The sequence below is a fragment of the Bombina bombina genome, chromosome 5 (assembly GCF_027579735.1).
Source record: "Bombina bombina isolate aBomBom1 chromosome 5, aBomBom1.pri, whole genome shotgun sequence".
In the NCBI taxonomy this organism is placed as follows: Eukaryota; Metazoa; Chordata; class Amphibia; order Anura; family Bombinatoridae; genus Bombina; species Bombina bombina.
In genome coordinates, this window is record NC_069503.1 from 562,099,219 (window position 1) to 562,121,869 (window position 22,651).

General features: G+C 37.8%; 1 protein-coding gene across 1 annotated transcript in view; it reads right to left on the bottom strand.

Moving 5' to 3' along the window:
• Nucleotides 1–22,651, bottom strand: part of DNAH5 (dynein axonemal heavy chain 5) — a 1,563,391-nt gene that overhangs the window by 482,755 nt on the left and 1,057,985 nt on the right. The window contains 3 exon segments of the mRNA XM_053715797.1: nt 11,831–12,025; nt 13,279–13,466; nt 17,159–17,337. Of these exon segments, the coding sequence (XP_053571772.1) occupies nt 11,831–12,025; nt 13,279–13,466; nt 17,159–17,337 (562 nt within the window).

Consider the following 22,651-nt stretch of genomic DNA (forward strand, 5'->3'; position numbering starts at 1 on the left):
AACTAAACAAAATTCATATAGTATTGTATAGGAATTGAATAGATTAAAAACAAATAGAAATACGTGTATACCAGTCAATATATACTATACGATTATTTCAGATTATTTAAAAGTCACTCATAGCATAATGTGCAAAATTTCTGCAATGAATAAATAAATAACTAATTAAATAGATAAAAAATATGTTAATTCATCAATAATATAAAAATGGAAAAAATAAAAATAAAGATAGGTGCAAAAAAAGTCCTTCAATCTTGATAACTTGTGCCAGGAAAAAAGGGGTATATATTCTCCACCTATTAGATGTGCACTTGCTTGGTACAACCGCAACCAATATGAGGTAAGTATATGGTGTTATCAGGCACTCCCAGAGTATGGATAATAAAGTTGGTGGATTCTTTGAATCCTCAGGTTACACAGCTGGTGCAGGCAGAAACTTCTGGTATCCCCTCAATTCAATCTCCCTCAGATGGGGAGCGAAAACACAAGCCAGGGAGGGCAATACTTGTATTAGGAATAGATGCTCATATAATCTTGAAGTAAGCATTAATACATCATTCTATTCCCATAAACCTCTAGCTCTGCTTGGTCCTAACAAGCAACCCAAGAGAGAAACTGCAGTGTAGAAGGAAGACTACAATTCCCGTTAGGCAGAGCGAAAAAGACTAGAAGTCTAAGTATACAGGGATTACCATTATTCCTAGCATTGACTATACTTATTGAATTGTATATAGATGTTCCAGATAAATCACCATCTCCGATCTTTCTATTCTATAGACATATAAATATGCAAATTTAAATTACCAGTATCTGAGTACGATAGGTTCAGTCTAAATTGTACAATAGAAAATTATATTTATACAACAGAAAAAGGTAAGACACAGGATCACTACCCACATGATAAAGTGCATATACAAATAGAGTGACCTCTTTAATATATATATATATACCAATATATTCTGTTAGTATAATATAATTTCCACACCAATACATTATCGAAGTAATGATGACTACAGGGGGGACACAAAGTACCCAAATATCACATTCCTATATTCCGCACAGTTGACCTACAAAAATCACAATTGTGTCTATTCCCATAAATTTATGAGGTCATAACGAGAGTTTAGGCCTTCAGGAATTCTAGTTTTAAGATGGAAGATCCAATAGATCTTTCTCTTGGCTAATATCTGGCTTAAGTCCCCACCTCATTTGGGTTTAAACACCTTTTCAATAATGTTCCAGCTAAAGGTGTTTAGACCTGAGTAAAGTATAGGGCTAACAGAGTGGATGAACGTCCTGTACTGAAAGTCGAGAGGTGTTATTATTATTATTATTATTATACTTTATTTATTAAGCGCCAACATATTCCGCAGCGCTGTCCATGGATACAATTCATTTAAATAAAACAATACAAGACTTGTAAGATACAGGACAAAATTTACAAACACATACAGGAGGGATTGAGGGCCCTATTCCCGTGGGAACTTACAATCTAGAAGGGTAGGAGGTTGGGAAACAGGAGGTGAGGACTGCAGGATTGAGAAGGATGTTAATACAGAGTTAGATGAGGCAAATATTGGGTAAGTGAAATCAATTTATTATTTAGTTGGGTGGTAGGCTTCCCTGAACAGAAAAGTCTTCAGGGAGCATTTAAAGGAAGAAAGATTAGGGCAAAGCCTGACAGCACGAGGGAGAGTGTTCCAGAGGGTAGGCGCTGCACGACAGAATTCCAGCAGTCTAGCATGAGAGGAGGTGATAGTTGCGGATGCAAGGAGCAGGTCATTGTTGGATCTTAGTGGACGGGCTGGAGTATACTTGTGTATTAGAGAGGATAGGTAGAGGGGAGCGGCGTTGGTGAGAGTTTTGTATGTAAGGGTTAGAATTTTGAATTTAATTCTGCTGTGAATGGGGAGCCAATGAAGGGACTCACAGAGAGGTGCAGCAGATACAGTTCGACGGGAAAGGTGGATCAGCCTGGCAGAGGCATTTAGGATGGATTGAAGGGGGGAGAGTCGGGAAAGAGGAAGGCCAGCGAGTAGGTTGTTGCAGTAGTCAAGTCGGGAGATAACAAGGGAGTGGATTATTTGCTTTGTGGTGTCAGCGCTCAGAAAAGGGCGGATTTTAGAAATATTGCGTAGATGACTGCGGCAGGATGTAGAAAGCAATTGGATATGGGGGATGAAGGATAAGTTTGAGTCAAGTGTGACTCCGAGGCAGCGGACTTGGGGCGATGGGGAAATGGTGATGCCGTCAACAGGGATAGAGAAGTCAGAAGTCAGCGTAGAGCTTGAGGGGGGGATAAGAAGGAGCTCAGTCTTGGACATGTTAATCTTTAGGTGGTGAGAGGCCATCCAGGAAGAAATACCAGATAAGCAGTTGCTGACATGAGAGAGGACAGAAGGAGAGAGAGCAGGGGTGGAAAGGTAGATCTGGGTGTCATCAGCATAGAGGTGATATTTGAAACCATAAATGTTGATAAGTTTACCTAGATGGAGAAGAGTAGAGGACCCAGAACAAATTCTTGAGGTACTCGTACAGACAGAGGCATAGGAGAGGAGGAGTCGCCGGCAAGTGACACAGAAAAAGACCTGTGAGAAAGATAGGAGTGAATCCAGGAAAGAGCAGTGTCACAGAGGCCAAAAGAGCTAAGGGTCTGTAGGAGGAGGGGGTGGTCAACTGTGTCGAAGGCAGCTGAGAGGTCAAGTAAGATGAGTATAGAGTAGTGGCCAATATTTTTAGCATAGAGAAGATCATTTGTGACCTTGGTAAGGGCAGTCTCAGTTGAGTGTTTTGGGCGGAATCCGGATTGCAGTGGGTCAAGGCGATTGTAAACTAATTTTTCAAGGAGTTTTGATGTTAGTGGAAGCAGTGATATGGGGCGGTAGCTTTCAGGAGAATTAGGGTTGAGGGAGGGTTTTTTGAGTATGGGAGTGACTTTTGCGTGTTTGAAAGAAGATGGGAATGAGCCGGTAGAGAGAGATAGGTTGAAGATGTGGGTAAGAGCAGGAGTGAGGGTGGAAGATAGGCAGGGAATTAGATGGGAAGGGATAGGGTTGAGTGGGCAGGTAGTGAGGAAGATAGTAAGGAAGAAACTTAATTCTCAGTGGTTGGATGGAAGTTACAGAGGGTGGCAGAGGGAGTAATTGGGCCTGTTGTTGGAGTATTGCAGGTTGGTGTTGGGATGTTGCTTCGGATAGTATGTGTTTTGTTTAAAAAGTAGTCAGCCAGGTCTTGAGCACTAAAGACAGGCGGGGGTGGTGGAGCAGGTGGGTAGAGGAGAGAGTTAAAGGTGGAAAAGAGTCGTTTAGGGTTTGAGGAAAGAGTAGATATGAGAGAAGAGAAGTAAGTTTGTTTGGCTAAGTGAAGGGCGGAAGTGTTCTCTAATGCAAGAATTCATGTCACGTGTGGTGAGACCTATGTATTGAAGTTTACATTGGTGACAACTAATAAGAAAGACAACAAAAGTTGATAAACAGTTGACACAATTTCGTATATCGAAGGTCTCACCAGTGACAAATGAGGAAAATTGCGTAGTTACTTTTACATATTCGCAAGGTCTATGTTTTTTGTGACCACATTTAATAAAGGTCCCTGCACATGAGAGCCACGAGCTAGTGGGGGCAGTGGTTCTGTCTTTCAACTGTGTTGGGGCCAAAACACCCCCTAAACTCATACATTTTCTAGATGAGAATCTTAAGCCTTCCTCCACCAGTCTCATAAGTCCATCATCTGTGGCCAGCAGAGGGAAGTGTTTGCGAACAATTTTGGTGATTTAAGTTTATTGAGCAATGTATTGGGCAACAAAGGTGATTCCCTTGAAGTCTCTGTCCACCCTACATATCTGTGCGTTGTTCAAAAGACTCTGTCAGGATTTTGTTTCTGGTGCCCTTCTGGCTCTAATAATATCCCTTTGTGGATATTTTCTATCCCTCATGCGCTTCACTAACAAATCTGTCTCATATTTGTAATCAAGATTGTCAGAGCAATTTCTTTTAAGTCTGGTGAATTCCCCTTTAGCCACCACATATGAAGTATGTCTGGGGTGGCAGCTTGTAGCATGCAGTAGGCAAATTACCCAAAATGGGTTTTCTATACACCTTAGATACAATTCTACCCTCTGTTGAGCCTATTAAGTTCCAATCTAAATAATTGATTGCAGTAAAACTATACTCAAAAGTAAATTTCATGCCTACTTGATTTAAATTGAACCAGTCTACAAACAACTGTATTTGATCTTCCGGTCCACTCCACACAAATATCAGGTTGTCTATATACCTTTTAAATAACTGTATATATGATCTATATGGGTTACTATCTCCAAAGATGTGGGTAAATTCCCACCAACCTAAAAACAGGTTAGCGTAAGAGGGGGCAAATTTTGCCCCCATTGCTGTCCCACATCTTTGGAGATAGTAAGTGTCTTGAAACTGGAAAAATTATGTGTGAGTAAAAATATTGTTATTTTAATGATATTGGATTGAAATTCCTCAGTAAAATCAGTGAAATTATTCAGAAAGAAGCATATAGCCTCAATACTCTTGTCATGAGGAATGGCAGAATAAAGGGAAAAGGCATCTATTGTGAGCCATATATATCCCTCTTTCCATTCTACATCAATCACAATGTTCAAAATGTGTTTGGTGTCTTTCACATAAGAAAGTAGACACTTAACAATAGGTTGCAAAATGAAATCCAACCAATGAGAGAGATTAGCAAATAATGAGTCCACTTCACTGACTATTGGACACCCTTGCACAATTGAGGTGGATTTGTGATCTTTTGGGAGGTGGTGGAACAGGGGTATCTTGGGATGATCTACATAAAGATATTCCATAGTGGCTTTATCAATATACCCCTGCTCCAACCCCTCATCCAAAATATGTCTAAGCTCATCTTTAAACAGAGTGGTGGGATTCCCCTTTAGAACCATATAGTCATTGCTATTAGATAGCTGTCTTAATGCTTCACCAATTTATTGGGATTTATTCATTACCACAATGGTACCACCCTTCTCCGCAGGTCTAATTGATAGCTCTGGATTGTCCCCTAAAGTTTTCAAGGCTGTCCTCTCTTGGACTGTAGTAAGGTTGTGACTAGTTTTCTTGATATTTTCTCTCAGAGCTACCAGGTCAGTCTCGACTCTGTTAAGGAATGTTTCAATCACATTACCTCTACTTTGTATGAGGTAAAACCGGGATTTCCCTTTGAGAGAAGTGCCCCTGTTAATATTACCTGCTGTATCATCTGATGCTATCTGCAGTTCTTGTAAAGAAATCAAATCACAAATTATACCAAAATTATGAGTATCTGATATTGCCACAGGTGGGGGTGAAAACCACTTGTATGTATATACATATATTTATTCCTAACTCAGACAGTATTCTTTGATACATTTCCCCTTCATGACAGCCATATGGGCAAATTATTCTACACCATCAGTGCAGGTTTCATCGGCGGGCTATAGCTCTAAAACATTTGCCATTCTTAATGGCACGAGACAGGAATGTCCGCTTTCACCCTTGATCTTTGCCCTTTGTATAGAACCTTTAGTAGCAAGGATAAGAATATCCCCGGATGTCTTGGGAGCGAGCATTGGGAATGTTGATTACAAATTATCATTATTCGCCGATGACATCCTACTTACAATTACTAAACCCATTATATCCCTACCCAATATTTATGATATCTTAGACAGATATTCAAAAGTATCGGGACATAAAATGAATTTGGACAAATGTGAAGCGCTTTCAGTGGCGATACCACCTCACACACAAAGGACTATAGAGATTAATTTTGACATAAAATGGGTAAAACACTCCTTGAAATATCTGGGAATAAATCTAACACCCCTAACTGGACAGTTATATAACAGTAATTATACTCCACTTTTTAAAACTATTCAACGCAACATAAATGGGTGGAAATCTTACAATTTTTCATGGTATGGAAGATTGTTTGCAGTAAACATGAACATATTCCCAAGAATTGTATATATTTTTAGAGCTCTCCCAAATAAAATGCCAGCTTCAGAACTATACAAATTACAAGTAGAACTGCTGGCCTATGTAAGAGGTAATAAAATGGCCAGGATTTCATCAGCAACATTCACTAGGTACAAAACAGCAGGAGGGGTGGGAATGCCCAATCTTTTGGATTATTATAGAGCCTCTAGAGTGGCCAAAATGCACTACTAGGAATAATACCCAGAGACATCCTTTGTACTAGAGTAGAAGCTTGACTAAGAGGATCAGAACACCCAGATGAGATAATATGGAATACTCAAACACATAAACCATCCTTGATGGGACAGGGATTCATTGTGTCAGACATTTATTAAAAAACCCTAGCCTCTTACCCAAATACTCTTTGACAAGACCATTAAGATACCTTCTACCAGCAGATATAGCTAAAGAAATATACAAATGGGAAAACAAAGGCATGTATAGAGTGGCAGACTTATTAGAAAACAAAAAAATTATGACATATACCGAACTACAAGATAGAATAGCTCCACAAAAACTCCACTGGTACATGTATCTTCAGAAAGCCTCATCAATACAAAAATATTGCAAAAATACAATATCCCAACCAAATACTATTATATAATCCCTATACAAGTCATGCTCCAGACCAAAACAAGCTATATCTAAAGTGTATTTGGCCATACAACTATCTAACATCAACATAAAACCCCCATTCATGCTTAAATGGGAAAAAGTTATAGAGATGCAAATTGAGAAATAAACATGGGACAAACTAACTGAGACAATTAGTAAGGGCCTCATAAGTGCTGAATTATGAGAAAACTCCATTAAGACTATCTTTAGATGGTACCTCACCCCGAAAGAACTGCACATACATCTCAAACATTTACCAAACTATGCTATAGAGGGTGTGACGACACAGGTACATACAGACATATGTGGTGGGATTGTACGGAGATTTAGGAGATATGGCAACATTTATTACACTTAATCAGTACATTGTTAGATGATAACGTCAAACTCACTCTGGGGCATATTTATCAAGCTTAAAGCACCGTGTTTCTAGCGAGCCTGCTCTGAGGCGGCGGACAGACATTGCCTAAAATAAACCCTATCCAATACGATTGGGTTGATTGACACCCCCTGCTGTCATCCGAATCTGCAGGGGGCGGCGTTGCACCAGCATATGCTGTTGGCATTTATCAATGTGCGGCGGACATGATCTGCAATATCGCATCATGTCCGCTCGCACATTAATAAATAGGCCCCTATAAGTCAGACCCTATTGTAAGAACATATTCGAAGGTTCAACAATAGTATAACACTTTTATAAGAATATTGTGTAAGATCACTAGAACATGTATTGCCAGAAATTGGAAAAAGGGAGCACTAAATTAGGTGGAAGTTAGGAATAAAATAGAAAAAACATACAAGATGTACGAATCAGCATCATGGGTGATGGGCACAAGGGAACCCTTCCAGAAAATATGGCTATACTGGATCATGAAAGGAGACACATTGAACTGAAGACCACATACCTACATTAATACTTTCAAACACAGCAAAAATAAATAAACAAACATGAGTTAATTCAGCGGGCATATAGGACTAAAGACAGCCTCTATCTTCCTTTTTCTCTTTTATTCCTCTTTTCTTCTCTTTTTTTAATTTTATTTTTACCCTCCCCTCAAAACTAGTTTCTGATTAAATCTTAAAGGTTATTTGATTTTTTGTACAAACCAATGATACAGTTAACTTTTTGATATACAACAATGGGAAACAAGATGAGAGGGAAGCAATTTACAAAATGCTATTATTTATTTGAACCCACTGAGAGATACCCTGAAAGAGAACACAATCGTTTGGACTGCCTAAAATGCTGGGGTCTGAGCGTTTGCAGAGTATTCCATCTCTCTAAGCTCCCATCTCTCTAAGTGACCATCTTTAAGTGTCAAGGCTGAGAATTAGACAAGAATTGAACAAGATTTGAGGAAGATTTGAGGCAAGCTAAATATTTTCATTCAAAAATCTTTTGCACTTAACATTCTACTATGTTTTCAGGACTGCTTTTCCTTTTAACTGTCTCATGTCTATTCCACAAGCATGCTCACATGCTCATACCTTACCCTTCTCCACACACAGTTTTTATAGGCCCATCTCTCCTTTCTTCTCCATACCTTAGCTCTCATGAGCTACTTTCTATTTTAAAATCTATATCAACAAACTGCACCACCTCCCAGAAATACCCCCACTGCTATAAATCTCATTCTCACCTACTCTTACTTTCCATCTTGATGCTATTAGCATCAGACGACATCTCTCCAAATCCTGAGCCCACCCTCATTCCCACCATTACCCAATCACGCACTCCTTATAGAAAATTTAATAAAAGCAACACACATAACCTCATTTTCATCCAATGCATCCCACACGCACACAGTCCTTTCACCTGCGCACTATGGAACTCTCGCTCTGTCTGCAACAAACTTACAGCCATTCATGACCGCTTTATATCAAATGCTTTCACCCTTTTAGCAATTACAGAAACCTGGTTATCTCCTTCTGACACTGTTTCCATTGCTGCTCTCACACATGGTGGCCTTCACTTTAGCCATACCCCTAGGCCAGGTGAGAAACGTGTCGGTGGTGTTGGCATCTTGCTCTCCCCCTCCTGCACTTATCAATACCTACCTCCAATCCCATCGCTCTTCTTCTCCTCCTTTGAAGTCCACTGTATTCGCCTGTTCTCCCCTCTCTCCCTCAAAGTGGCAGTCATCTATCGCCCTCCTGGACCAACCTCCCAATTCTTTGACAACTTCGCTGCCTGGCTTCCTCACTTCTCTCTTCAAATATACCAACCCTTATTCTTGGGGACTTCAACATTCCCATTGACAACCCATCTGCTCCTGCTGCCTCTAAACTTCATTAACTCACATCCTCCTTCGGTCTCTCACAATCCACCCTACTCCCGACTCACCGTGATGGACACTCCATCGACCTGGTATTTTCCTACCTCTGCTCTATATCTGACACCACCTGTTGCCCTTTTCCCATTTCAGACCATCACCTTGTCACCTATAATATTAATGCAAAAGCTAAACCCACTTCTCCATCCCGCGCCCGCACCTGCAGAAATACACATGCTGTGGACCCGCTCCAATTGCCAAAATTCATTCAAAATCTCCTCCCTTACACTTCCACTATAACCTGCCCTGATCTCGCTACAGCCCACTATAACAAAACTCTCTCCTCTGCACTAGACACACTTGCCCCTCCCCAGCTGTGCAAAACACCACGCAGTCAGTTACAGCCCTGGCATGCTCAGCATACACGCTATTTGCAAAAATGCTCTCATACTGCTGAGCGTATCTGGAGGAAAACTCACTCTGAACCTTATTTCATACACTATAAGTTTATTCTTTGTTCATACACTTCTGCCCTTCACTTAGCCAAGCAAACCTACTTCTCTTCTCTCATATCTACTCTTTCCTCAAACCCTAAATGACTCTTTTCCACCTTTAACTCTCTCCTCTACCCACCTCCTCCACCACCCCCGTCTTTCTTTAGTGCTCAAGCCCTGGCAGACTACTTTTTAAACAAAACTCGTACTATCCAAAGCAACATCCCAACACCACCCTGCAATATTCCAACAGGCCCAATTACTCCCTCTGCCACCCTCTCTATCTTCCATCCAGCCACTGAGAATGAAGTTTCTTCCTTACTATCTTCCTCACGCCTCACTACCTGCCCACACGACCCTATCCCTTCCCATCTAATACCCTCCCTTTCTTCCACCCTCACTCCTGCTCTTACCCACATCTTCAACCTCTCTCTCATTACCGGCTCATTCCCATCTTCTTTCAAACACGCAAAAGTCACTCCCATACTCAAAAACCCCTCCCTCAACCCTAATTCTCCCAAAAGCTAACGCCCCATATCACTGCTTCCACTAACATAAAAACTCCTTGAAAAACTAGTTTACAATCGCCTAACCCACTTCCTGTCCACCAACTCCTTGCTTAACCCACTGCAATCCGGATTCCGCCCAAAACATTCAACTGAGACTGCCCTTACCAAGGTTACAAACGATCTTCTTCAAATATACCCTTTATCACTGGTGAGCAACAGTTAGCGTGCCACTCATAATCTAGCCCATAGTGTTCATAGGTAAATAATAGAAAGGAAATCTATTTCTGTTTAAATGGAGTGATAGCAAAAATGCTACAAATTCTATGGTATTTTGGGCAAGTTTTTCTCTAAAATTCCAAGTCCTTAAGGGGTTAATGTCCCTTTAAGTGTTTGTGTGCTATTTTTATATTTCTCTTTCCCATTTGCATGTGCTACAAGTACTTTATTTATTTAGATGTGATACAATAAGACATCCACCAAAGACATCAACAAAACAAAACCACATTTACCAACCCATGTTATTGAGGTAGACAGTCATATATAAAATGAAAACACCCACAATTATTTCACTAATATTTGTGCAAAAGATAAGCACTCCTAGAACTGAGTCATACCCACACACTATATAAGACTTGCATTTAGCATTCCAATATCTCATGTCCTTATTTATTATTAGATTATATTGCTTTTTCTTAAAGGGATATAAAAATCAAAATATTTTTCACAACTTATTTTTTTATTAAAGGGACACTAAACCCAATTTTTTTCTTTCATGATTCAGATAGAGCATGAAATTTTAAGCAACTTTCTAATTTACTCCTTTTATCAATGTTTCTTTGTTCTCTTGCTATCTTTATTTAAAAAGCAGGAATGTAAATCTTAGCAGCCAGCCCATTTTAGGTTCAGCACCATGGATAGCGCTTGCTTATTGGAGGCTTACAACCTAAGCCAAAAATGGGTCGGCTCCAATGCATCTCATTCCTGCTTTTTAAATAAAGATAGCAAGAGAACGAAGAAAAATTGATAACATGAGTAAATTAGAAAGTTGCTTAAAATTGCATGTTCTATTTGAATCATGAAAGAAAAAAAATGGGTTTAGTGTCCCTTTAATAAGGCCACATTTGATTATCATTACTCATAATTTGCTCGGCCATTTAATGAGATTACCAATCGACTACTCTGAAAGCTTTTTTTCTGGGTTACTAGAATTATTCTTTATATATTCTACCCTCTATGATACTACAGTTAGTACTACTGTAGTATCATAGAGGGTAGAATATATAAAGAATAATTCTAGTAACCCAGAAAAAAAGCTTTCATAGTAGTCGATTGGTAATCTCATTAAATGGCCGAGCAAATTATGAGTAATGATAATCAAATGTTATTTCAGTAATTCAAAAACTGCATTTCACTTGTGCTTTTAGAAACACTTGTGACAGGGATTTTTGGTAGAATCCATATTCCATATTGCTATAAGGCACTGACTTTTTTCTTATTTAAAGGTAGATGAAACTAAAAACTATCATGAATATGAAATAGAACCATTTCGTACACAAACAATGTTGAGTTAAAGCTAGGCTATTTGAATTTAGAAATATATAGGTTAGCAAGTGATTGTGATGGTCCATGGAATTAATGCTCACTGGTTAAGAAAAAAAATGCAGTATTTATAGAAAATATCTTTGCGTTCCTTTCATGCATTGGTGCATATATATATATATATATATATATATATATATATATATATATATATATATATATATATATATATATATATACATATATATTCACATTTTATTAATTTATGATGAATTAATATTTTCTTTGTGAAAAAATAAAATAATTGCAACACATGAAAGGTATATATACAGAGTGCTACAAAAACATTTGCCATTTATCTATCTGTTTTCTCTTAGACCAATCAATTTCAGACAAACCTGTTTAGAGAGCTGTTCCTCACACAGCTTGTAAAGTGTGAAAAACTTCCTGGCTAGGACAATGTTATCAATAAAACCACAGCTAGCCAGTTTCACACGAATGATAATCTGACGATCAGGAACCATCATAGCTACAGACCGAAAGTTGATCTTTAAGTTTTCAGGAAGCTCCTGTCTTCCAGCATAACCAGGATTCTGGTAAAAAAAATAATCCCATCATCATATATTAAATAGTATGTTTTAAAAATATCAACAGCTTTTTTTTCATAATTTCCTATAATACAAAGTAATACATGTTTTATTCCATCTCTCTTTTTCAGAGACTTTGCTGGAGAATACTGATCAAAACCACACAAAAAAGAGATTAATGAGTATGAACTCAGAAGAAATATTTTATAAAATTACAGGATATGAAAGGTCAGATGTGACTCAGCACACAAACAGTAGCGTGGAAATGTACATTAAAGGAATACTGAACCCAAAATGTTTTCTTTAGTGATTCTGATAGTGCATGCAATTTTAAGCAACTTTCTGATTTACTCCTATTATCAATTTTTCTTCGTTCTCTTGCTATCTTTATTTGAAAAAGAAGGCATCTAAGCTTTTTTTGGTTCAAACCTCTGGACAGAACATTTTATTGGTGGATGAATTTATCCACCAATCAGCAAGAACAACCCAGGTTGTTCACCAAACATGGGCCGGCATCTAAACTTACATTCTTGCATTTCAAATAAAGATACCAAGAGAATGAAGAACATTTGATAATAGTAGTAAATTAGAAAGTTGCTTATAATGTCATGCTCTATCTAAATCACAAAAGAAAAAATTTGGGTTCAGTGTCCCTTTTATCTGAATTTATAAACAACAGAAAGAAAATTAAGTTTTATATAAAATCTTGGTAAGTGGGGTGCAGGGCTTACATAATTTTTTGTCATGATACAAATTAAAAAGGTAAACTCAATCATCTAGAATGAATATGATTTTGTATGTTTTTTTATCAGCTTAAAAGGATATTAAACACAATTTTTTTCTTTAATAATTCAGATAGAGCATGCAATTTTTAGCAACTTTCTGATTTACTCCTATTATAATTTTTTCTTCGTTCTCTAGGTATCTTTATTTTAAAAGCAGGAATTTAAGCTTAGAAGCCTGCCCATTTCTGGTTCAGTGCCTGGGTAGCGTTTGATAATTGGTGTAGCCAATGTAGCCACCAATCAGCAAGCGCTAACCAGTGTCCTGACCCAAAAATGGTCCGGCTCTTAAGCTTACATTATTGCTTTTTCAAATAAAGATACCAAGAGAACAAAGACAAATTGATAGTAGAAGTAAATTAGAAAGCTGCTTAAAATAGCATGCTCTATTTGAATCCTTAAATAAAAAGTTTGGGTTTAATATCCCTTTATTAAAAAAATCTTAAGGTAACTTAGTTTTATGAATTAGAATCCTACCATAGTTAAAAATAGCCCAAATTCAGGATTCATCTCCACGTTGTCTCCGTCAGTAAAAATAAAGTTCTTTTTTCGCTCCTTCTTACATGTTAGCACTATTGCTATTTGTTGTGCAGCTACTGACAACACTGGAAGGTCTATACGGTTGAATTCATCAAAACATCCCCATGAGCCAGACTGAGCAAGGCCTAAAATATAAAGTTATATAAATGTTACAAAACAGAAACAACATATTGTGAAGCAATAAACAGAGAATACGAAATAATTTGCTTTTATTTAAGCAAATATTGAAATAGTCAATACTACTAGACTGATAACTGACTTAGGTCTAGATTACAAGTGGAGTGCAAAAATATTAGCGCTTTTGAGTGCTAACCCCTCTAAAGTTTAATCAATAGCACTCATATTATTGAAATCATATTACAAGTTAAAAGTAAAATGTTAGCAAGTGTGCAAAAGACTCAGGCACAATATAATTTGGAGGTCGGATAGCATGACCATGCTAACTCACTTCCACCATAGACTTCCATGGGACACTCTACAAAAGCCCCTTCTAGCTTTCGTCCAAATGCTAACCCTAAGGTACACTAGCACAACTGTGCTAAACTCGAAGGTGCATTAAAAATACATCAAATACCTATGTTCACTTGGAAGAAAATGCTATTTTTAATTTTGTGTGTGTGTGTGTGTATATATATATATATTGATATATAGACATATACACACAGATATATATATATATATATATATATATATATATATATATATATATATATACTGTATATATATATATACATACATACAAACTGCAGAAACTGATGCACTCACCAGGAATTTGTTTGTTACTTTTTTATTTGTAACATTTCAATGTTTTATTGGGGTTAGTTCCTCGCAGCTCCTGCAGGTTATCCGCAACAACACTGAGGAAACCCACAAAACAGCACAGATACAAGAGATGTTGCAGCGATTCCAGGCACGTAGATACCCAGATCTACTGTTATAACAGCAGTGTGAAAAGATCGGACACCTCGCACAGGAGGATTTGATGGTACGCCCATCTGTGAGTAAAGATGAGAGAATGAATTTCATTACTACGTATACCCCGGCTACGAAAGAGGAGCGGGACAAGAAATGGTCCATTGTGGCCACTGATGACAGCTTACCGCTCATCTCCACCAAGAATGGTGCACAAGTGACCGAGGAACCTACGGGACATTCTGATGAAATCGGATTCGGTACAATGTTACCAAACACATACATGGTTACAAAAAGCCAAATCTGGATGTTACCGGTGTGGGAATTGCGTTACATACAATAGCATGACCACTGGAAGAAAATTCCATCACCCACATACAAACCACAGATGTTTGACATCAGATATATGCTGACATGTATAACAGACAACGTGATCTATGCCATCATCTGTCCATGTTCCCTTTATTATATTGGTAAAACCATAACCCCTTTTTGGGAGAGATTGGCGAACCACAAGTCAGCAATGCAACAAGCATATAAGAAGGGAGAATCTGAGCAACCTGTGGCTGGGGATTTCCAGCAGGCTGGACATCCTGTATCCTCTCTGATGCCTCAATGCTTATAGATCATGTACCACAGATGAGACGAGAGGGCAATCGTGCTTTGGCACTGCTGAGACTTGAGACTAAATGTGAAAGTTTCTAAAATACTCCTTGTTGCATGAGTGATAAGGTTTTGTAGAATAATGAGCATTTGAGATGTGTCTTATGTAATTTTGTATCTAGAATAAGCTGCATATCTAAATGTAACTTTGAACTGTTGATATAAATACAGTCAACTTATACACAATTTTGATTCTAGGTATGTTTGGATGGATAACAATTCATGTCTCTTCTGCTTACATGAATTGTTTTTAATTGCACAATACTGTTCATGCAATACCTGTAGTAAATGGTTCTCAAAATGACACGGCACTCCAAATATGGTTTCAATGGTTACTATGGTAACACGCATACTAATGATGTCACAACAACCAGCCTCTTGATAGCAGCAGACACAGAGTAATGTGTAGTGTCCATAGTTACAGCCTAACATGATGCCTAAGGCTTGGGACATGTATAGTAATGGCATGAGTGCTTGTACTTCCGATATTGCGATGGCGACCGAATGTTGTTATGCGGTTGTTGCCATGGTGATTTGCAAACTGATTACATCATTAGACATCGCGAGGTATGATACGTGCACAAGTGCTGGAGCCGGTCCCAGGTTGTTCACAAATGTTGCTGGATAAATTTAACAGTGCCTCAGGGAAGTTGCAACCAAGGTTGATGTTGTACAGATCATTTAAGGACTGTTTATATATATATATATATATATATATATATATATACATATATATATATATACATATATATATATATATATACATATACACACACACATCTTTATACGTGTATATGTGTGTAACATTTTTTTAAAAACTATTTTTTATTATAGAGTTATATTATGAGTGTAAGTGTACTTTGGAAAGTAATTTTGATGTTTTTTATGCAACTTTTTTGTTTTGTGAAACAGTTAACCAGAGCTTTGAAGTTGTGGTAATCATTCTAGTGTAAATCGCGATTGCACTAAAGTGATCGTGTTTACATTTAACTCGTAATACCAGTGGTAAACATGACAAGTGCAAACACCTAAGATAAACTCTTTACCACTTGTGCAAAAACATTTGCACGCCACTCGTTATTTGGCCCAATATTAGCTATAGCAATTTTAGCAGTAGCAAATGGCACTCAGTGAGGGGGCACTGTCACACAGGTAGTGCTAGCACACTAATACACACTGGTCTGAGGCTGAAAACATTAGGTAGTAACATCTTTTGAATTCAATCCCTCCCCCTGAAAATTCGGAACTGCCAGAAAACATCACAAGGCTGACAGGCTGATGGAACCTGTCAAACAATTCACTGCTTTTTCCTTGTTTTCCTTCATTGACTAAAGCCTGCCTGCATTATAAGCAGCATCTGAAAACAAAAAAAAATATTTTCTTTTTCGTTTAATTTTTCATTGTTGGATGTTTTCAGTATGCAAAGAAAATAACGAAAATTGTATTTTCCTTATTTTCTTTAATTCTTCCGAAAACAAATGCATATCCCTATTAATTATATATTTTGCCTGATTTTCTATAATTTAACCTTACACATTTCCCACTCCCCCAATGAAGCTAGAATGCATACTGTATAATTAAGTTAGGCTACTTCATGTTTCACAGTGATACAGATCAATGCAGGATTTTATTTACATTTGGCCATTAAACTGAGCAAATAAAATAATGTAAACAGAGACTTTCCAAGGGCAAGGTATTTATGAATTGCTCCGAAATAGCAAAACCCAGCAAAATCTGTTAAAATGCAGTTTGGTTACATATATAAAAACATTTTTTAATATAGATATAGTGTAACATAATGGTATATACTATGTATACATAACTATGCATGTATAAAACTATGAGAATGCCTATATAATTACGTGTTTAAACACGGATTTAATTACTTTAATCTTTTCACAATGTTTAGTTAGTGAACATGCATCTTATAGGAAGTATCAAATTATAGATAGACAGAAAGATAGCAATAGGATGATAATATACGTGTAGTAATATACTGGTACTAGTGAACTATATGTTGTTATGTCTCTTTAAAGTAGATAGAAGTTTCCAGAGGGAGATCCCCATACATATAGCCAATCCTTTGTTATTTTGCATTCCTTTCTTAATTAGATAAAAGCATATTGATCTCAGATTGCAACTTTTTTTTTTTTTACAAGTATGCACCCAAGCCAAGTTTGTCACAGGACCTCAGGAATGTACATATAATGTAATCTTGAAAAACTATAGCATTTTATTTCACCTTTAAAAATTCTCCCCAAACCTCGGAAGTCCATCTGGTCAGAGCAATTGAATACAACTACATATTTTCCAAGACACCTGCCCATGTCCTTTGTAGTTTCTGTTTTGCCTGTTCCTGCTGGTCCAGCTGGAGCACCCCCCATGCTCATTCCTAAGGCCTGTGCAAGGGTGATGTAACATCTTGGTGGATAAAAAAAATAGACATGGTTAAAGTCAATGCAGTTCAACTCTCACACATCTCTTCTGATCCCTGACATAATTAAACAGCTGCCAACTCAATTAGCTCTAAAAGTTTACAACAAGCTTTTTTGTAGTAGCTATCATATACATGTATATATTTTAGTCAAACATATAGCTAAGCTCTTTTAAAAGTTTCTTAGTCACTAGTATCTGACCCTAAGCTAGACATATTGAGTGTTCTTCTAGTAAAAACCCTTTTTCATATTGAAGGTGAAATCTCCTTTTCTTTAGCTTTAATGGGTGGTCCATTCTGTTTCCGTGATAAAAACAGTGTCCCTATCAAATGTCTACTATTGGTTAAAGGGACATAAAACAAGTTGGCATAGAGTCAAAATATAATTATATGTACTTTAATTACTTTACCTGCAAATTTATACTGCAGTGCCTCGCCATTAACCCTTTATTTTAAGTTTACGAATTGTACAGCTCTAACTCACAGCTGAAAACTGATAAGGGGGGTGGATAAGACTAATCCAGACAGCATGGCTATGTAAGTAATTTTGCTTATTTTTTAAAATTATTTTAAAATACTTGCCAGCAATTTTTAAACAATTTTTTTATGCAAACTATTTTTTACTTAATTAGACCTTTTAGCACCGATCTCAATTTTTTTTATGGCACTTTAAATGTAGAGCACTAATAGAGTCCCCAGTGCTAGTATGTATGGGCTTCAAATATATTTTAATATATGGACTTCAACGGTGCTCTTTAAACAGAAATTTTTTTTTCATGCCATTTTCTGGACTTTCTAATTCTGCATGTCCATTTTGAAAAGAAATACTAAAAACTATATACTCAAGGTGGGATCAGAAGTGGCGAGTGGCATCTTGATCAGTCCAGAAGCTTAGGACTTGAGCCCTGTATTTATTTATAGCCAGAACTATAATTTCTTCCTTCCTCTCTATACCCATTAAAGGGACATTAAACACTAACGCCTAGATTTAGAGTTTGGCGTTAGCCGTCAAAAGCAGCGTTAAGGGGTCCTAATGCTGCTTTTTACCGCCCGCTGGTATTTAGAGTGAGCCAGGAAAGGGTCTACAGCTCACTTCCCTACCGCGATTCCAGGCTACCGCAGATCCCCTTACGCCAATTGCGTATCCTATCTTTTCTATGGGATCTGCCTAACGCTGGTATTTGGAGTCTTGGGAGAAGTGAGCGGTAGACCCTCTACCGACAAGACTCCTAACACCAAAAAAAGTCAGTAGTTAAGAGCTTTATGGGCTAACGTCGGAATATAAAGCTCTTAACTACTGTGCTCTAAAGTACACTAACACCCATAAACTACCTATGTACCCCTAAACCGAGCCCCCCCCCACATCGCCGCCACTCTAATCAAAAATTTTAATCTGCCGACCGGACACCGCCACCACTTACATTATCCCTATGAACCCCTAATCTGCTGCCCCTAACATCGCCGACCCCTATATTATATTTATTAACCCCTAATCTGCCCCCCAACGTCGCCGCTACCTACCTACACTTATTAACCTCTAATCTTCTGACCAGACCTCACCGCCACTATAATAAATGTATTAACCCCTAAACCGCCGCACTCCCACCTCGCAAACCCTAGAATAGTGTTAACCCCTAATCTGCCCTCCCTAACATCGCTGCTACCTACCTACAATTATTAACCCCTAATCTCCCACCCGCACCGTCGCCGCTACTATAATAAAGTTATTAACCCCTAAACCTAACTCTAACCATAACCCTAACACCCCCCTAACATAAATATAATTTATATTAAACTAAATAATATTCCTATAATTAACTAAATTATTTCTATTTAAAACTAAATACTTACCTATCAAATAAACCCTAATATAGCTACAATATAGCTAATAATTACATTGTAGCTATTTTAGGATTTATATTTATATTTTACAGGCAACTTTGTATTTATTTTAACTAGGTACAATAGCTATTAAATAGTTAATAACTATTTAATAGCTACCTAGTTAATTCCGATTGGCTGATAGAATTCTATCAGCCAATCGGAATTGAAGGGACGCCATCTTGGATGACGTCCCTTAAAGGAACCTTCATTCGTCGTTAGTCCGTCGGGGAAGGAGGATGTTCCGCGTCGGCGGGATGAAGATGGATCCGGAAGAAAGAAGATGCACTTGGAAGAAGACATCGCCCGGATGGAAGACCTCTTTTTTGCCGCTTGGATCAAGACTTCGTCCGGATGGAGGACCTCTTCTTTGCCCCTTGGATCAAGACTTCTACCGGATGGAGGACATCTTCTTGCTCCGCTTGGATGAAGAATTCGGCTCGGCTGGGTGAAGACGACTCAAGGTAGGGAGATCTTCAGGGGGTTAGTGATAGGTTTTTTTTAAGGGGGGGTTGGGTGGGTTAGAGTAGGGGTATGTGGGTGGTGGGTTGTAATGTTGTGGGGGGGTATTGTATTTTTATTTTCATGCAAAAGAGCTGATTACTTTGGGGCAAGCCCCGCAAAAAGCCCTTTTAACGGCTGGTAAAAGAGCTAATTACTTTTGTATTTTAGAATAGGGTAGGGAATTTTTTATTTTGGGGGGCTTTTTTATTTTATTAGGGGGCTTAGATTAGGTGTAATTAGTTTAAACTGCTTGTAATTCTTTTTTATTTTTTGTAATTTAGTGTTTGTTTTTTATTATAGAATAGTTTATTTTATTGTATTTTATTTTAGGTAATTATAGGTAATTTATTTAATTAATTTAATGATAGTGTAGTGTTAGGTTTAATTGTAACTTAGGTTAGGATTTATTTTACAGGTAATTTTGTATTTATTTTAACTAGGTAGCTATTAAATAGTTATTAACTATTTAATAGCTATTGTACCTAGTTAAAATAAATACAAAGTTGCCTGTAAAATAAATATAAATCCTAAAATAGCTACAATGTAATTATTAGTTATAATGTAGCTATATTAGTGTTTATTTGATAGGTAAGTAATTAGTTTTAAAAAGGAATAATTTAGTTAATTATAGGAATATTATTTTGTTTAATATAAATTATATTTATGTTAGGGGGGTGTTAGGGTTAGAGTTAGGTTTAGGGTTTAATAACTTTATTATAGTAGCGGCGATGGTGCGGGCGGGAGATTAGGGGTTAATAATTGTAGGTAGGTGGCGGCGATGTTAGGGAGGGCAGATTAGGGGTTAATACTATTTATTCTAGGGTTTGCGAGGCGGGAGTGCGGCGGTTTAGGGGTTAATACATTTATAATAGTGGCGGCGAGGTCCGGTCGGCAGATTAGGGGTTAATAAGTGTAGGTAGGTAGCGGCGATGTTGGGGGGGCAGATTAGGGGTTAATAAATATAATATAGGGGTCGGCAGTGTTAGGGGCAGCAGATTAGGGGTACATAGGGATAATGTAGGTTGCGGCGGTGTACGGAGCGGCAGATTAGGGGTTAATAGTATAATGCAGGTGTCAGCGGGGCGGCAGATTAGGGGTTAATAAGTGTAAGGTTATGGGTGTTTAGACTCGGGGTTCATGTTAGGGTGTTAGGTGCAGACTTAGAGAGTGTTTAGGAAACAATGGGGCTGCGTTAGGAGCTGAATGCTGCTTTTTTGCAGGTGTTAGGTTTTTTTTCAGCCCAAAATGCCCCATTGTTTCCTATGGGGATATCGTGCACGAGCACGTTTTGCCAGCTTACCGCTACCGTAAGCAACGCTGGTATTGAGGGTTGAAGTGGAGCTAAGTTAGGCTCAACGCTCCCTTTTTTGAGCCTAACGCAGCCCCTCAGACAACTCTAAATACCAGCGTTGTTGGAAGAGTGCATTGGCAAAAAAAGCAGCGTTAGCTACGTAGCTTTTTACCGACAAAACTCTAAATCTAGCCGTAAATAAATACCAGATAGAATGAAGCATTAAAAAAAAAAAAAAAAAAGGTTTAAATGACCTTTTGTTCAAAAATACACAAAAAAGAAAATTTATGCTTACCTGATAAATCTTTTTCTTTTACGATATGACGAGTCCACGGATTTCATCCTTACTTATGGGTAAGCATAAATTTTCTTTTTTGTGTATTTTTGAACAAAAGGTCATTTAAACCTTTTTTTTTTTTTTTTATGCTTCATTCTATCTGAGGAAGAGAAAGGAAAAGCCAAAGGTGCAGAGGTGACTGAAGTGTAACAAAAAATAAGTAAATACCTGTCTTAGAAATGACAGGGTGGGCCGTGGACTCGTCATATCGTAAAAAGATTTCATCCTTACTTATGGGATACAATACCAAAGCTATAGGACACGGATGAAAGGGAGGGACAAGACAGGAACCTAAATGGAAGGCACCACTGCTTGAAGAACCTTTCTCCCAAAACCAGCCTCAGATAAAGCAAAAGTATCAAATTGGTAAAATTTGGAAAAAGTGTGAAGAGACGACCAAGTTGCAGCCTTGCAAATCTGTTCAACAGAAGCATTGTTTTTAAATGCCCATGAGGAAGCCACAGCCCTAGTAGAATGAGCCGTAATTCTTTCAGGAGGCTGCTGTCTAGCAGTCTCATATGCCAGATGGATGATACTCTTCAGCCAAAAAGAAAGAGAGGTAGCCGTAGCTTTCTGGCCCCTACGCTTTTCAGAAAAAACAACAAATAATGAAGATGATTGATGAAATTCTTTAGTCGCCTGCAAGTAAAACTTCAGGGCACGGACCACGTCCAAGTTATGCAACAGACGCTCCTTCTTAGAAGGATTAGGACATAATGAAGGAACAACAATTTCCTGATTAATATTCTTATTAGAAACAACATTAGGAAGGAAACCAGGTTTGGTACGTAAAACCACCTTATCAGAATAGAAAATAAGATAAGACGAGTCACATTGTAAAGCTGAAAGCTCAGAAACTCTACGAGCAGAAGAAATGGCAACCAAAAATAAAACCTTCCAAGATAACAGCTTAATATCTATGGAATGCATGGGTTCAAACAGAACCCATTTAAGAACATTAAGAACTAAAATCAAACTCCAGGGTGGAGCAATTGGTATAAACACAGGCTTGATTCTGGTCAGAGCCTAACAAAAAGACTGAACGTCTGGAACATCTGCCAAACGTTTGTGTAGTAAAATCGGCAAAGCAGAGATTTGTCCCTTTAAGGAACTTGCTGATAACCCTTTCTCCAATTCCTCTTGGAGAAAATATAAAATCCTGGGAATACTAACTGTAATCCATGAATAGCACTTGGATTCGCACCAATAAAGATATTTACGCCATATCTTATGGTAGATGACCGAATCAGAGAACCCCCGCTTAGATAAAATCAAGCGTTCAATCTCC